This window comes from Leuciscus leuciscus, assembly GCF_965113295.1.
Source record: "Leuciscus leuciscus genome assembly, chromosome: 1".
Lineage (NCBI taxonomy): Eukaryota > Metazoa > Chordata > Actinopteri > Cypriniformes > Leuciscidae > Leuciscus > Leuciscus leuciscus.
The window spans coordinates 48,213,157-48,231,783 of record NC_138725.1 but is presented as its reverse complement, the minus strand read 5'-3'; the positions used below and the strand labels follow the sequence as shown (position 1 = coordinate 48,231,783).

Sequence of the window (18,627 nt, the reverse complement as noted above, 5' to 3'; positions counted from 1 at the left end):
GTTCACACATGTTCCCTCTCCCTGACATGCACATTCACACACACATACACTCACACTAGTCACACACACATACACTCACACTAGTCACACACATATGCAAAAATCAAACCCAGTTAGTGTCCATCTGCATGCAGTCACCATGTCAACCAATATCGCAATAACCAAACAAATGAAGTCGTCAGGTCGAATCTCACCTGCACCTGCATGCATGTACGCTAGTGAGTGTGCGTCCTCCCTACACACACATGCACATGCACACTGTCTAGATGCCTTCAGTCTTAGCAGCTGGCTGTCAGGTGTGCAGAAAACTCATTCTCTTATTCCTGCCCTCTCTCTCTCTGTCTCCAGCACATGCGACGGAAGGTTCTTTATTTAATTCATTACAGCATCAACTGGCTACTGGCTGCTGCTTTAACTCTTCCGTGCTGGAGTCTCGGGAAAGGCTGGCAGAGGGTAATTAACTCTCCTCCTGCCGGTTTACACACCGTTGCACTCATCTGTCGGCTCTTTCCCTCTCTTCTTGTCCTCCTCTTCCCCTCCCCCTTTCCATTATTCCACACAGGCTGCAGATAGGCAAATAAATAAGGAGGAATTCCTGTGATGCGTCTTCCTTCAAGGTTGAGGATATTCCCTTCCCCTTTTTGTTCACTCTGTTTTTTGTTGTTGCCTCTCTCTCTCTCTCGCTCTCTCTCACACACACACACACACACACACACACACACACACACACAAATACACTCTCTTCATTCCTTGTTCTCTCGTTTCTCATTCTCTCCAGTCTGACCTTTGCAATATGATATCACCAGTTTCCATATAAGGATGTGTTGCCTTGGCAACTATGGACTCCACCTGTCTCTCACCCAACCTCCCTGTCTCTCTCTCATTTGATCCAATCATCTCACACACTCGCCAGGCATTAGTGTCACACACAGGTATATACTGTGATGAGAATCAGATACATGAGGATGAAAGAGCTGTAAAATAGGTGATAAAAAGACAAAGAGAGACTTTTAAAACAGCCCTGCTGAAAAGACTAGCTTTCCATGTTTATGCTGGTTTGGTGCTAGTTTAGATAGTGGACTACCATAGCCATGTTGTTTGCCAACAAAACATGCTGGTCAACCAGCTGATCAAGCTAGTTAAATGGATAGTTTGTTTCAAACCTTCATGAATTGCAGTGTAACAGAAGGATTGTGCTGTTCGCTTTAGTCAATAAGGGTGGCTTTCAAGCGTCAAGTATCGATTTAAATTTGAGTCATGTAGTAGTTTCAGTTTCATGTAGTAGTCAGTCATGCAGTAGTTTTATGATCCCTTAGAATTGTAAAATATAGATACGAAATATAGATGCTTTTGCATATTTTTTTATGTCAGTCATTGTAACTGCATGGAAGAGAGCAACATTTAAACTAGTGGTCAACAGAAATATGAAGTGTTCAGAGCCAGACTTTTATTTTGCCAACATCTGGACTTTCATTTTGAAAGCTCTAAGAACTTTCTCATTCTTAATCTTCATTAGTTTAATGACTTTGTTTAACTGTTCTGTCTAATAAATTAGATAGACATATAAAAAAGAAATTAAACAATAAATAAAAAAGTATTATAGGGTTTGCCTTTCTATTTTTAGTAATAATACTTTCTAATTTATTACATTCAGCAAATACACTTTTATATAATTTCAACAAGCCATATAAATATGAATTCCATGAACAGTGTTGGTTACAGTGTTTACTTTCTTTGTAGTTATGTTTTTAACAACAACAACAAAAATACTATAATAAGATTAGAGTATTAAAAAGTTAGAATTTCAAATAATATTTTTTTTCATATAAATATGAAAGTTTATTCAGTTTATTCACTTTTAATTGTAAATAATAAACTTAATTGTAGCATGTTTTATTCTTTAAAATAAATAACATAAGGTATATGGGCTTTACATTCTACCATTCTGCTCTCTGAATGACATTAGAGTAAGTAAATAATGGTAGAATTAAAATTTTTGGGCTAACTATCCCTTAAAAATAGGTTAAGAAACCTGGTAGGGACACCGTTATACAGGCAACCACAACACAAGACCAGAAAGAAAAAAAAAGAACAAGAAAAAAGGCTTGCACAGTAAATCATTTTCTATATAGAAGATATCTAGATGGAGAGATAAAGGGCTGATGAGTATAATTAGAAGACTGAAGCAATAAAACCTCTTTTTCAACACTCATCCCTCTAAAAATATCAGCGCAGGCGGATTTTGACAGACTTGAGTGTAAATGTGTCTGTTACCTGCGTGTCTCTCGCTCTCGTTTCATGCACACAGCTGATTGGCTGATACTGGTTTGATGCAGTGACATCATCCATATTTGAATTCAACATTACGTCACCCTCCTCCATAAGAACCAGTTGTTCCACTCACAGAGTGACTGCTGTTTCGCCGCCATACAACTGTCTATTTTCTATGGAGAGTACAAAATGTTTCAATGACAAGCTGTGTGAAAGCTGGGAAGATGGGAGCATATATTTAGTCTATGCCACTAGTGACTGAAGTGTTTATATGTACACGTCTATGTCTCCTTCAGAAGACCTCTTAGATAGGTAGATTTCAAAACCCTGCGTTGTGCATCTTGTGTGTGTGAAAGTGTATCCATGCATGCTTAATGTAATTTACACAAGCAGCATATGTTCCTGAATCAACTTCCTGGAAAAATATTCCTATTAACCAATCAGAGACTTAATCTTAAATAAAAAGGTGATAATCAACTAATCACAGCCCTCACCCTTACATCACCTAAAATCAGACGCTAACGCTTGGTTGATTACAGTGTTATTTTAGGAACAAGCAAGGATGTGGAACCAAAAACATGTCCGACGTGTGTACATTTTTCCGATTGCACGTACACGCACTATTAACACTGATAAAAATCTGAAATATTTATTGAGCATCAAATCATCACATTAGAATGATTTCTGAAGGATCATGTGATACTGTAGACTGGAGTAATAATGCTAAAAAATTCGGCTTTGACATCACAGGAATAAACTACATTATAAAATGTATTCAAATTGAAAACCATTCTTTGAAATTGTAGTGATATTTCACAATATTTCTGTTTTTACTGTATTTCAAAAAAAAAAATCAAATTAAGCCTGGGTGAGCATAAGAGACTTCTATCAAAAGCATTAATAACAGAACAGTAGTGTACAATATCACATCTAATATGCTATCCAATGACATCCACTTCATAAAAAATAGATTGAAAATATGTATAAAAAAATATTTAAAAAAAGCTAAATTAAATAAACATACAAAAATGTTTTAAATAGAACTACATGAATAGAACATATTCTATTCAATTCATATATTTAATAATTCATGCATATTCAAATTATTATTATTAAATAATCAACTAAAATAAAAAACTTGATTCAACAAAAATAGTCATAACAATAATAACAGTTATTAGTAGTAAGAAAATAAAATAAATAAAATAAAATACAAAAATACAAAACTAAATAAAATAAAACAAAATAATTAAATATAAAATAAAATAAATATTGAATACAAATCTGTATCCCCAACCATTAACTACCTATACAACCATGGGGGTTTGACCCTGGAATATGATTGGCGAATCAGGATGTTGTTCCATCACAACAATGTCTATCCACCAACATCATACAAGGTAAGCCTTGTACATACCTGTTCACGTGCGTTTCTCTCTGAGGTGCCCCTCATGCTGCCGTGTGAGGGGGATGGAGAGGGCGGTAGGGAGTGCTGGGGTGGGTACTTGTTCTTCAGGTGGTCCATGAAAGCGTCCCGCTTGCGTTCCATGTCGGCCTTGTGCAGGTTGGTGAGAGCCTCCAGGCTCTGGGCGGCGATGACCGTGTGCCGGTGCTCAGAGGTGTGGACCAGCCCCACGTTGGAGAAGCGGCGCGTGCTGTTTCCCAGCGTGCGATATTCACGCGGGTACTCCAGGTCATCAGTGGAGATCATGTGACCTCCGCCACGCTCCGGGTCTGGTTTGAGAGAGGGGTGAAAGGGGGGCGAGGAGTTGAGGAATGTGAGAAGAGTGGCACCAGCACACACGCATTCATACGGTCATGCACGACCCCACGCACGCATGCAACAGTGCAAATGCATTCACAGAGACAGACGGTGGAGGAGAATGGGATGAAGGGGAGGAAGAGAGAGAAATGGGATGAGATGTTAGACTTATTACAACAGAAAAGAGCACAAGAGCGAGTGTCTGCTCCCTGCAGAGCTATTGATCTCAGGTTTAGTCGAAAAGAGGGAACTAAGGAAAAGTAAAAGCACTGAGCTATAGATCAGAGAAAAGAATGGAGACAAAATTTCTCTGTAGGAGATTACATTTTGCTTTGCCTGTCGGTTCGCCTTTGTCATCTGAAGTGGCGTTCCTTGCTTTCTGAGGACACATGCTGGATCACAACCCTCCCACTGCACAATCATGTATACACACATGAAAAAGTATGTTTATATAAGCTGGGAGAGAAAGGCATTGAAAAACTTAACTACACAGGGAGTCATGTACAATTTTTTGAGGGGGAACCAGTGGCAGTTCTGGCTCACTTTGTGGCCTAGACCAGATGAGACATGGCCAAAGAAATTTTTTTTTTTTACTTTTGAGCAATTTTTAGCAACTTTAAAGGATAGTTCACCCAAAAAATGTAAACTTGTGTCATCATTTACTCACCTTCATGTCGTTTCAAACCCATATGATTTTTTTTCATCTTTGAAACTCAGTGAAGGTAGTTTTAATAAAACCTGAGAGATTTCTGTCCCTCCATTGAAAGTCCATGCAAACAAAACTTTCACTCTTCAAATTAATACATTGCAAAAGTAATCAAACAAACCTTGTGCATGTGTTTACCATATTTGATGTGCTCTATGTATACAGTATACGAGTTGATCAATGTTTATATGAGAAATTAAATCTGATCATCATATAAAGCGATCCTGTCTTCTCAGACGACTTAGATTAAACCGCATTCATATGGATTACTTTTACAATGTCTTTTTGTACTTTTTATGTGTAAACGTTTTGGTCGCGTGGACTTTCAATGGATGGATAACTTCATTTGTGTTCTAAAGATAAAAGTAAAGTAAATGATGACAGATTTAAAAAATGTAGGTGAACTATTCATTTAATAATTCACTAAATAAAAACATCCATTTAACATAAGACGATAGCTGTCTGTTAGAAAACGGTTACTGGTCAAAAACTACTATGATACTGTATATAGTGAAATATTTGTGACTTATTCTATCAGAATCCACAGATACTTCTGAATGGCCATCAGTGAAGATAGATGCAGTTAGACTGTGTAGTTCCAGCATCTACCAGCTAAACCATGCTAACCAGCCAAAACTTGACACCTTGGTTTGCGTGCCCCCTCAGTTTGAATGTGCATGATGCTTCTGACAGAGCAGTACACATACATTCCCAAACTGCCTCCAAGGGAAGAGGCACAACCTAATGCACATTTAGTTTAACTTCCCTCAGCAATTTCTCATTCTTTCCCCCTCTCTCGCTCATAAAGACGGGCCCAGAACAGCAGCTAACGCAAAGACAACACCCATTCGTTGTGGTCGGGCAATATGTGGAGACAAAACTTTGACATACAATTGACAAAACCAGAGGAACAAAATGACAGGCCAACCTGATTGGCCAGAGGCAGGCCGACATGAGGAGATATGGGAGTGGCTGGTGTGGTTACCTTGCTTCGGAAAGCAGGCCCCAACATTAGCTGGAAAAAAAAAGAACATCGACCATGGTTAAGCTCCTCATTCTCTCTATCTTTTGCGCTCTCTTTCATTCCCTTTATCTCTCTTTCATACACATGCACAATAATTGCCTTTGGTGCTGTAGGAAAGAATTGATTCCCAAATCATCTCTCTCTTTTGTATGAAAAAGGAATAAGAAACATTGTTCAGTCAGTAATACAAAAAATGAAATCTTACACAGAGGCACGATTCCCCAATAGAAAAAAAAATGTTTCACATTGCTGGTGTCGTTTTGTGTGTGTGTGTGTGTGTGTGTGTGTGTGTGTGTAAACAGAAGCTTTCAGTAAACATCCTCAATATGATAGGGGTTCCAAGCAAAAACCTTCCCAAGAATTCTGTCAAGAATTTATGAGTCTCACTGTCAGATTCCTGAACGCCTGAACAAACAAATACACACACCCACACAAACACTACATTAAAATGTATTAACCATTCCTCTAGCCACTGCCCTTTACTTATTTTCTCTTTGTTAACAGATTCAAACATAACCTCTCATGAGCAAAACAAATAATTGAGTATATGTTTTTGATGATGTGTGGTGTTTATGTGTGTGTTGGAAAGTCAGAAAAGTTTCCAGCAGGGAGTGAGGTCAGAAAAGTAGGTATTGGTCCTGATCGCTTGTGTGGAGTAATTTTGCTAATAAAATGTTCATGAAGTACCTGAATATTTTTGTGGGCTAAAATCTAGCCTCTAGTGATGAATAAATACTCATAAAAACCCTGCGTACACCGAGCATAACAAAACTGCTGACAGCTGCAGGTGCCTTGATTTGATACGCTATATCTTCATTGATTTGTCTGTTCGTATTTTTACTCATTTATTCATCTTGACTTTATAGATTCATTAATTCACTTATTAATCCATTCCACAGTCCCTTAATAATAAATGACTGTTGGTTTTCCAGCTTTTCTGCAATTTGCCACCATTGACAAATTGTTCTAAGCTAAATCTTTTCCAAATATACAGTAAATGTCCGCCAGGCAAACAGCTCTATGACAAACTATTAGCAAATATACACACTACTGTTCAAAAGTTTGGGGTCGGAAAGATTTTTAACGTTTTTTAAGAAGAATGTATTTGATCAAAAACACAGTGAAAAACAGTGAGATTGTGAAATTTGATTACAATATAAAATGTTCTATTTGAACATATTTAAAAAAAAATTGTCTTGTGATGTTAAAGCTGAATTTTCAGCATCATTACTCCAGTCTTCAGTGCCACATGATCCTTCAGAAATCATTCTAATATGATGATTTGATGCTGAAGAAACATTTCTGTAAACTGAAGTTTTAAAGGACAGCATTTATTTGAAATAGAAATCTTGTGTTGTTTTAACTGTCACTTTTAGTCAATTTAATGCATCTTTGCTGAATAAAATTAGGCATTTCTTAAAAAACAAACAAAAAAACAAATCTTACTAATCAGACTTCTGATTGGCAGTTGAAATATCTGCCACAAGTAGCAAATGGCGCAAATACGTTGCAACAACTAATTATGACCGCCGCTAGCGTAGCTAGCGAAAGCGGTCATATAGGGATTGTCAAAGTTTTTTTTTTTTTTTTTTTTGTCACCTTACTGAATTTTTCGTCAACGATACCAGGGACACCGAAGCACCGGGGAACATGAAATTTGGTGGGCATGTAGCCCCACTAGACTTCTAAGGAAAAATTTCGTTTGGTCCCCGGGGGCCACTTCCCCCCCCGCGCTGGGGCCCCCTTAAATTTTTCGTCAACGATACCAGGGACACCGAAACACCGGGGAACATGAAATTTGGTGGGCATGTAGCCCCACTAGACTTCTAAGGAAAAATTTCGTTTGGTCCCCGGGGGCCACTCCCCCCCCGCGCTGGGCCCCCCCAAAACCAAAAAAATGCAGTTTTTCCTAAATAACTACCTGAACCGTGGCACCGAGGATGAAGACATTTTTATGGTATGTTGGTCTACTAGACTTTTACGGAAAAATTTCGTTTGGTCCCCGGGGGCCACTTCCCCCCCCCGCGCTGGGGCCCCCGTAAATTTTTCGTCAACGATACCAGGGACACCGAAGCACCGGGGAACATGAAATTTGGTGGGCATGTAGCCCCACTACACTTCTACGGAAAAATTTCGTTTGGTCCCCGGGGGCCACTCCCCCCCCCGCGCTGGGCCCCCCCAAACCCAAAAAAATGCAGTTTTTCCTAAATAACTACCTGAACCGTGGCACCGAGGATGAAGAAATTTTTATGGTATGTTGGTCTACTAGACTTTTACGGAAAAATTTTGTTTGGTCCCCGGGGGCCACTTCCCCCCCCTGCGCTGGGGCCCCCGTAAATTTTTCGTCAACGATACCAGGGACACCGAAACACCGGGGAACATGAAATTTGGTGGGCATGTAGCCCCACTAGACTTCTACGGAAAAATTTCGTTTGGTCCCCGGGGGCCACTCCCCCCCCGCGCTGGGCCCCCCCAAAACCAAAAAAATGCAGTTTTTCCTAAATAACTACCTGAACCGTGGCACCGAGGATGAAGAAATTTTTATGGTATGTTGGTCTACTAGACTTTTACGGAAAAATTTCGTTTGGTCCCCGGGGGCCACTTCCCCCCCCCGCGCTGGGGCCCCCGTAAATTTTTCGTCAACGATACCAGGGACACCGAAGCACCGGGGAACATGAAATTTGGTGGGCATGTAGCCCCACTACACTTCTAAGGAAAAATTTCGTTTGGTCCCCGGGGGCCACTCCCCCCCCCCGCGCTGGGCCCCCCCAAACCCAAAAAAATGCAGTTTTTCCTAAATAACTACCTGAACCGTGGCACCGAGGATGAAGAAATTTTTATGGTATGTTGGTCTACTAGACTTTTACGGAAAAATTTCGTTTGGTCCCCGGGGGCCACTTCCCCCCCCTGCGCTGGGGCCCCCGTAAATTTTTCGTCAACGATACCAGGGACACCGAAACACCGGGGAACATGAAATTTGGTGGGCATGTAGCCCCACTAGACTTCTACGGAAAAATTTCGTTTGGTCCCCGGGGGCCACTCCCCCCCCGCGCTGGGCCCCCCCAAAACCAAAAAAATGCAGTTTTTCCTAAATAACTACCTGAACCGTGGCACCGAGGATGAAGAAATTTTTATGGTATGTTGGTCTACTAGACTTTTACGGAAAAATTTCGTTTGGTCCCCGGGGGCCACTTCCCCCCCCCCGCGCTGGGGCCCCCGTAAATTTTTCGTCAACGATACCAGGGACACCGAAGCACCGGGGAGCATGAAATTTGGTGGGCATGTAGCCCCACTACACTTCTACGGAAAAATTTCGTTTGGTCCCCGGGGGCCACTCCCCCCCCCCCGCGCTGGGCCCCCCCAAACCCAAAAAAATGCAGTTTTTCTTAAATAACTACCTGAACCGTGGCACCGAGGATGAAGACATTTTTATGGTATGTTGGTCTACTAGACTTTTACGGAAAAATTTCGTTTGGTCCCCGGGGGCCACTTCCCCCCCCTGCGCTGGGGCCCCCGTAAATTTTTCGTCAACGATACCAGGGACACCGAAACACCGGGGAACATGAAATTTGGTGGGCATGTAGCCCCACTAGACTTCTACGGAAAAATTTCGTTTGGTCCCCGGGGGCCACTCCCCCCCCGCGCTGGGCCCCCCCAAAACCAAAAAAATGCAGTTTTTCCTAAATAACTACCTGAACCGTGGCACCGAGGATGAAGAAATTTTTATGGTATGTTGGTCTACTAGACTTTTACGGAAAAATTTCGTTTGGTCCCCGGGGGCCACTTCCCCCCCCGCGCTGGGGCCCCCGTAAATTTTTCGTCAACGATACCAGGGACACCGAAGCACCGGGGAGCATGAAATTTGGTGGGCATGTAGCCCCACTACACTTCTACGGAAAAATTTCGTTTGGTCCCCGGGGGCCACTCCCCCCCCCCGCGCTGGGCCCCCCCAAACCCAAAAAAATGCAGTTTTTCCTAAATAACTACCTGAACCGTGGCACCGAGGATGAAGACATTTTTATGGTATGTTGGTCTACTAGACTTTTACGGAAAAATTTCGTTTGGTCCCCGGGGGCCACTTCCCCCCCCTGCGCTGGGGCCCCTGTAAATTTTTCGTCAACGATACCAGGGACACCGAAACACCGGGGAACATGAAATTTGGTGGGCATGTAGCCCCACTAGACTTCTACGGAAAAATTTCGTTTGGTCCCCGGGGGGCTGTTGAGCGAAGGGTTGCTGGTTTAGGATGATACTGTCACACACACACATGCAGGAATACAAACAAACGCAAGCATGCACACACACTGACATACACACACATACAAATCCACATGCACAGACACACACACACAAACACACACGCGCACACATGTACGCACACATACATACACGCACAGACACACACACACACACACACACACACACACACAGACACACACATACACAAACACACACACATACACACACACACACACACACACAGACAGACATGCACATACTATTACTTTTTTTAGGTATATACATAAACACGCAATACAGCCAAATTACTCCACGTCATTTATTTTTGTGGAAAGCCAGTGCAGGCCTGAGCGGCGGTCATATTTTGTACCGCGATGCGGTACATCTAGTTATTCATCAGTTTGTCAAATTGAAGTGTGATTATTCATATTCTTTAAATTTTGTGAATGTAATTTAGGTCAAAGCCAGAAACGTTCGAGAGCTTGCCATTAAAAGTAACCCTTGTAAAATATTTATTTTTCATGAAATGGCACTTAAACACTTAATATGTTAGATTTAAATATGTGCCACTCTAAACTGGAGAAAATAGAATGAAGAAAATTAAGACACAAAGTCTCTCTCTCTCAGAAACATCATATCATGTACTTTCAACTCAATGGGATGTGAATCACTCTTGTCACCGTCTCAACTGTCTCCATGGTCTCCCTATTGCCCCTTCACCCCTTTTCAGGAAGCTTGGGGCTAAAAACACTATTACCATCCAATGAATTATTCACATATTATTTAAAGCATTGAGTCTGAAAGCAGCTGGTATGTTATTTAGCAGAGCCTGGTGCTTTAAACAAACATCAGGGTTGTTCTGGAGTAATAGACAGCAGCAATGCTCCTGAGAAATGGTTAAATTGAATGACCTTGTGGTTAATGTTGTTAGCATTGAATTCTTTAATAGCACTTATACTCTCCCGAGAAGGAGCATTATCTTTCAGACAGTCGCCTGTTGAAGGACAGACGGAACCAATACTGACTTACCATGATACTTGCTCTAGGGAGTTTTAACCACTAATACACCCTGACAATGTGACTAAACTGTGTTAGCTTTAGCAATAAGAGCTTTGAATGGAAGCAAGAAGGACATGTTCAATTCACTTAAACAGGCTGCATAATTGACTGATATCACTGTGTTGAAGTTGTTTATAGGTATTTTGTTCTAAGAACATTTGCAAATTGGTGAATGCACTAATAAAACACAGCTAATAGTGGTTTGATGTTCAGTTGCTGATTTAAACTGGTTTTAGGATAGATAGATAGATAGATAGATAGATAGATAGATAGATAGATAGATAGATAGATAGATAGATAGATAGATAGATAGATAGATAGATAGATAGATAGATACTAATAAACTACTATAGTTGAAGTATGATTCCTATGCAATAAATACAGTATATTACATTTACTGATATGTATGATAAATAATACAGTCACATAATGCTCTGCTCTCAGCTGTATTACATTAAAGTACGGCAGTTGCAAAGGGGACCGCTTTGGCTGAATTTAAGACCACAACGGACCAGATTAATGCAATAAAGACAAAAGCCTTGAAGCATTGATTCCAACAAAACTACACCCTGTTGTCTCATTCTCTCATCTCAGATCATATAATCTCTGCTAACTCTTCCTCCTAATAAAGACAAAATTCTGTAGCAAAAATAACCGTCACGAGGTTAAAGAAAGGAGAGGGCATTGATTTGACCAGTGCATGGAAGCAGATATCATCAGCAAAGAAAGTCAGCCCATCTGATGTGCTAAAGCAGGTAACTGCCACAGGCACAGAGAAAGAGAGAGAGGGAGCACACAATGCCGGAATTGGAGACAAGTTGTTTGCCTCCATCCATCACAGATGCCAAGCTAGAATTACCCTGACAGGCTAAATCAATGCAAAATAACAGCCTGAGAATGTGTTAGCAAGACCTTTTCAAAAAGTACAAGAGAACAATGATGTTTAGCGAGCAAGAGGGAGTGAGGGAGAGAAAATGAGAGCGAACAAACACTAAACACTAAAGCCATCTTTATCCCACTGTTATGAAGAACTACTGTGTGCAAAGGCAGAACTTCTGCTGTATGTCTTCATAGAAAACATTGCATTACTGTGTATTCATTCAAAAGACCTTGTTGTATCACAACTATCAAAGAGAATGTCGTCAGTCCCATCTTTAACATCTCTACAAAACAACACTGTAAAAAAGAAATCAGTGAAATTTATGGTAAAAAAACGTCAGCTGTGGTTGCCAGAAATGTACCGTAAAAATATACAGTTTTACTGATTTACTGATATATTTCATTAAAGTGTAATGCTAATATACCAACCTACTGAAGTACTAAGTACATGTAAAACCAAACATCATCACAATTAGCTTTTCCACAAGCTGAGAAAAATATCTTGTTCAGTTATGAAACTCTAGAGGGCACAGGCTGATAGGTCCTTTACATCCAATCAGCAAGCAAACACATTATTACTGCATGGATCAAACTGATTGGCTTCTGCTGATCCTGCAGCCAATGAGATTGCTTGCTCAACATTTAAAGAGTCTGGTTTAGTGTTTACTGTAGAGTATTCCTGCAGTGAGCTATCAGAGTTCCTCTGAAACCCTCCACCTGCCTAGATCTGCTAATGGACTTATGTATGTCTATTTGTGCAGCAGCATATCTTACATGTTCACAGCACAGTCTGTGTATCTATTAGCAGTAGCAAGTACATACTTGCTCTGCAGCAGCAGCAATAATCAACAGCAGCAGTGTAGCAGATCTACAGTAGTCCGCCAAGACCAAATACATTAACATTGCCATATTCATGCTAAAACTATTTAAGAGAACTTACCATGAACCAATTAACAGGTTTTTACCTTATAGCATTTTAATAGATTGAAATTAAAATTACAATAATTTTGCAACTGAAAAATAAGAGAAGTGATTTTTCTTTTATGATCTGCATCGTAGTAGCCACACTAGCATGTTAACACAAGAACATTATTTTGGTAAGAGTGCATGACTTCTAACTAAGTGGAACTGTGTGGCAGCAGCTGCATGCATTCATTCATTCATTCAAAATACACCTGTGAAACGGGTGACCAATGAGAGAAGAGATAACTCCTGGCACATTCTAGGACAGTGGACAGTGAAGAATCAGCAACAACTAAGGCTACATACTTTGCATTGAAGCACACAAACAGTACTTTAATTTGAGCAACTTGAACGTACATGCTTTAATGCCTCCCTTCTCATCTTCCCCTGGCTGTTCTTTAAACCACAGTGAAATGCACTCATGCTGCCATTAGGGAGACAAGCTGCCTTCTGCTCACATGGGAGCCAATCAGGAGCATATGGAGAGGAGAGAGGAGGAGGTGGAGCTTATGAATGATGGGGAGGCAGAGGAAGGAAACAGGCAGAGGCGTCATGCACTGATCGGTTTTGATGGGACATCAGTGGTAGTCCTGACATACTTGGACTTTGGCTAGATTGAACATATATTTATATAGTTTAGGCTTAGTCATTTTTTGAGGAATAATTTTATAAGGCAAGAATGCATTAAATTGATCAAAAGTGACAGTAGACATTTGTAATGTTACAAAAGATTTCTGTTTCAAATAAATGTTGTTCTTTTTAACTTTCTATTCATCAAAGAATAATGAAAAAAATTAACCTGGTTTTCACAAAAATATTAAGCAGCACAACTGTTTTCAACATTGAGAAAAATAAGAGATCTTTGAGCATCAAATCATCATATTGGAATGATTTCTGATAGATCGTGTGACACTGAAGACTGAAAATTAAGCTTTTAGATCAGGAATAAATTACATTTTAAAATAGAAAACAATTATTTGAAATTGTAATAATATTTTATAATATTCACTGCTTTTACTGTATATTTGATCATATAAATTCAGCCTTGGTGAGCATAAGAGACTTCTTTCAAAAATATAAAAAAATCGTACTGCTCCCAAACTTTTGAATGGTAGTGTTTGTGTGTATATATGATTGTTTAGGACAAACAGGAACTAAGTGATTTGTCCTAAACAATTAAACAATACATTAACTCAATTAATGGAATTAGCCTAAAGTTTGTTAAGCTGAAAATTATTCATTGATGAAAAACTATTATATCACACAAAGCCAGTACTAAACATTGGAGGCTGTTGTTTATCTGTGTTTTAGAGCACACACAAAAGCAACAGCCTGTTTTATGGCCTCTAGAGTTTGGCTGCTCAACAGTAGCACTGGCTTTTCACCAAGAACCTTTTCAAAGGCGAAATGTGTCATTTCTATCTCACTAGTGCTACCCAAGGTGCCAAAGTTGTGTTGGTTATCATGACCCCATTAACCCCTGCTGGCAGTAAAAACATATTTCTCCATTGACAGCCATTCAAAAACAAAACGCCGGCAACGATCACCCTGTAGCCCAAGAGTTGCCCAATGAAGCCAAGCAGCATTGAGCCTGGTCAGTACCTGGTCAGGGAGACCTCCTGGGAAAACTAGGTTGCTGCTGGAAGAGGTATAAGTGAGGCCAGCAGAGGGCGCTCACCCTGTGGTCTGTGTGGGTCCTAATGTCCTAGTATAGTGACACTATACTGTCAAAAAGCACAGTCCTTTGGATGAGACGTTAAACTGAGGTCTCTTTGGTCATAAAAAAATCTCAGGATGTCCTTTGAAGAAAGATTAGGGGTGTAACCCCGGCATCCTGGCCAAATTTGCCCACTGGCCTCTGTCCATCATGGCCTCCTGATCATCCTCATATACTGATTGAGATCATCACTCTGTCTCTTCTCCACCAGTAAGCTGGTGTGTGGTGGGATTTCTGACACAATATGGCTGCTGTCGCATTATGTGGATGCTGCACATTGGTGGTGGTTGAGGAGATTCCTCCCTTCCATATGTAAAAGTGCTTTGAGTACCCAGAAAAGTAAGATGTTAGTTAATGGTCAAATGAAGTAAAATAAAATATTGTTTAAGTGTTTAATTAATTAGTTACACTTTATTTTGATGATCCCCTTTAGATATTTTGTTGACTATATGTAATGTTTCTCCTATCCCATCCTCATCATTTGATGTCTATGGGCGGTTGTGACCAAATGGTTAGAGAGTCAGACTTGTTAACCGAATGTTGCGGGTTCGAGTCTCAGTCCCGGCAGGAGGTGTAGGTGGGGGAAGTGAATGAACAGCGCTCTCTTCCACTCTCATTACCCAAAAACTGAGATGCCCTTGAGCAAGGCACCTATAACCCCAATTGCTCCCAGGGCACCGCAGCAAAAATGGCTTCCCACTGCTCCGGGTGTGTGTTCACGGTGTGCGTTCACGGTGTGTGTGTGTGCACTTGGATAGGTGAAATGCAGAGCGTAGAGAATATGGTACACCATACGTGGCTACACGTCACTTTCACTTTTCATATGCTAATTAACTCTCATTGAAGTATAGTATATACAGTAGTAGAATAAGGATAGTAGAATAGGGGTTAGGGTTAGTAGAATAAGTTGGCAGAACTTGGCACGTTACTTGTAGTCAACATAATGACTAGGGCACCATCAAAATAAAAGGTCACCAATTTATTTGATTGTTTTTATATGAAATTATTTGTTTATTTTATATTTCTATGATTTAATTATCTTTCATGATATCATGAACACACTATTTGACCAAATGGAAAATAAATCCCAAAAATTCCCTTTTCGCTTTAGCCATCACAACCAGAAAGAACAGTAAGAACTAATTGAATTAAACTAATTAAATCCAATGGTATATTGTAAATGCTGCACATTTCACATTCAAAACATTATTTTTAAAAGCCAGAGGCATACTCTAAATGGAGCCCTATCAAGTGTAATGACTTATTTAGTGGGAATTAGTCTGGTGGATATACACAGAGAATAACCAGTTGAAACAAAAACAACAACAGCAAAAAGCAACAAATCATCTAATTCCAACAAGAGATATGTAAAATCCATCCAGTGGGAGGAGGTGCCATCGGTCAGATGTTGTTAAACAAACTAAACCACTGCAACTGTTCAATCACTGCTCACTCTCTGTTTGTCTCTCTTACTGTGGTTGCAGACAGAGCAAAGAGACCTTTCTTCGTTGTTGTATAATTGCTATTACCCCCTAGGGGCCATCAAACTGACTGAGAAACAACTCTTTCTCTAACAAGTCCATTATGGATGAGTCACACAATCAGAAACACATTGACAGACATACACGGACTGAAAAAAGCAAACAAAAGTAGCAGCACATAGTGACTTCTCAACCTGCTACATGCAATCCTGTCTCCCAGTTTTAAACATCAGATGTTTGAGAAGAGTTAATTATTTAGATCTGCCCTGGAAGATTTGATCAGACTCAAACAGTGAGATTGAGAACCAATCTGGTTTTGCCCTTGATGTTCACAATACCGTTACACAAACATTCACTCACCATGGTTGGGGCGGATTACCAGCTTGTTTGCTTCCTCCAGTGTTAATAGCAGCCTCTTTAATTAAACTAAACAAGAGATCGCCATCCCCCGTCTCTCTTTCTCAGTTACAGCGGAGACTCATCCCACGAGTAATTACAATAACAAGAATGCTAACTAGTGACTCTCTGTGGTCATTAAAAATCCCAGGATGTCCTTCGGAAAAAGAGTAGGGGTGTAACCCCAGCATCCTGGCCAAATTTGCCCCTTGGCCTCTGTCCATCATGGCCTCCTTATCATCCCCATATACTGTATATACTGATTGGCTTCATCACTGTCTCCTTCTCCACCAGTAAGCTGATGTGTGGTGGGCGTTCTGGCGCAATATGGCTGCCGTCGCATCATCCAGGTGGATGCTGCACATTGGTGGTGGTTGAGGAGATTCCCCCTTGCATCTAAAGCGCTTTGAGTACCCAGAAAAGCGCTATATAAATGTAACAAATTATTATTATTATTATTAACTATGTCAATGTTTGATGAGACAGTTTTTAAACCTAAAAATTAATATTTTAATACACATAAATGTGTGTGTGTGTGTGTGTGTGTGTGTGTGTGTGTGTGTGTGTGTGTGTGTGTGTGTGTGTGTGTGTGTGTGTGTGTGTGTGTGTGTGTGTGTGTGTGTGTGTGTGTGTGTGTACGTATGTGGGTTTTGTCTTTAATATGCTTCTGTAAACCATCAGAGACACCATTAAAGGAGCTGTGAAAGAGAAATATTTCATCAGATTTGCTCCACAGATCTTCAGGCAAGCAGAACACTGTTACTGCAGAGTAGTTTCAGATAGCAGTCAATCAGAGATGTAAATTAATGTAAAATCAAAGTAAATGTGAAATATACTAAATGAAACATATAAGTATGTGTGACCTAATCACAGTCGAGATTATATGCTCAGACCTAGAGCGCAATCGCCAGTGTGATATTTATACAACAGTTTAATGAACAAGAAGTCAATATTGAGTACCATTTATCTTAAGACACATTATTACCAGTTATTTTGTACCTTTTTGCACTGACGAATGCTTTCAAACAAGTATAAAGTGCGAACTGCTCCATGTCTCTGATCAACACAGCTGTAGTGATATGTTTTTTGAATAAATCAGTGTTTTAGAACAAATTGGGCATTATGAGGGCAGTAACTTGTTTCGTTCTTAAATGAATCATTGTTTGAATGGACCGATTGAGTGAATGTTTCAACGACTCGCTTATGAAAGCAGTCACTTGATTAGTTCCTGAATTAATCAGTGTGTTTGAATGAATCAATTAAATGATTCACTGATTCAACAAACCTGTTAACTGTTGTACAATGTGTACTTTTTATGGCATCTGACTGGCTTCGCTAGCATTCTTGCAAAATGCTTCAGGAACATATCTTAATATTTATTTGACTCTTACAACTACTGTCAGTTAAAGGGATAGTTCACTTTGAAATTCATTTTTGGTATGTTTTAGCTTACCTCAAGGGCATCCAAGATGTAGGTGTCTTTTTTTCCGCAGTAGTTTCAATTTTGATATTTTTAGGTCAAACCGTTCTTGTCTGTCAGTCATATAATGCAGGTCTATGGTCATTATCTCAAAACACAAGCACAGAGTCCAAATTAAAACAATTCCCCGTCGTCCAAATTAAACAATTCCCCATCGTAAGTACACATTGATGGCCTAAGACACAAAACGAGCGGTTTGTGTGAGAAAACGAACAGTATTTATATCGTTTTTACCTCTTATACGCAGCCATGTCCGAGTGATCTGATCTGACGTGTGCGCAGACTGGTGCATAGATATATACACTAGATGTCGCCTTAAAGACATTCGTTCCAATGAACTGCCGTAGACAAGGCGACATCTAGTGTGTATATATCTATGCACCAGTCTGCGCACACGTCAGATCAGATCACTCGGACATGTCTTAGGCCATCAATGTGTACTTACGATGGGGAATTGTTTAATTTGGACGACGGGGAATTGTTTTAATTTGGACTCTGTGCATGCTCTTTGAGATAATGACCATCGACCTGCATTATATGACTGACAGACAAGAACGGTTTGACCTAAAAATATCAAAATTGAAACTACTGCGGAAAAAAAGACACCTACATCTTGGATGCCCTTGAGGTAAGCTAAAACATACCAAAAA

At 40.1% G+C, this 18,627-nt stretch overlaps 1 protein-coding gene across 3 annotated transcripts in view; it reads right to left on the bottom strand.

Moving 5' to 3' along the window:
- The window catches only part of srcin1a (SRC kinase signaling inhibitor 1a), an 80,002-nt gene that overhangs the window by 49,585 nt on the left and 11,790 nt on the right, over positions 1-18,627 (bottom strand). For all 3 annotated transcript variants that reach the window (XM_082174111.1, XM_082174112.1, XM_082174113.1), the window contains exons 2-4: positions 5,668-5,754; positions 4,358-4,412; positions 3,689-4,005 (exon numbers count right to left, since the gene is read on the bottom strand). In XM_082174111.1, the coding sequence (XP_082030237.1) occupies positions 3,689-4,005; positions 4,358-4,412; positions 5,668-5,754 (459 nt within the window). The remainder of the gene's footprint in view (positions 1-3,688; positions 4,006-4,357; positions 4,413-5,667; positions 5,755-18,627) is intronic.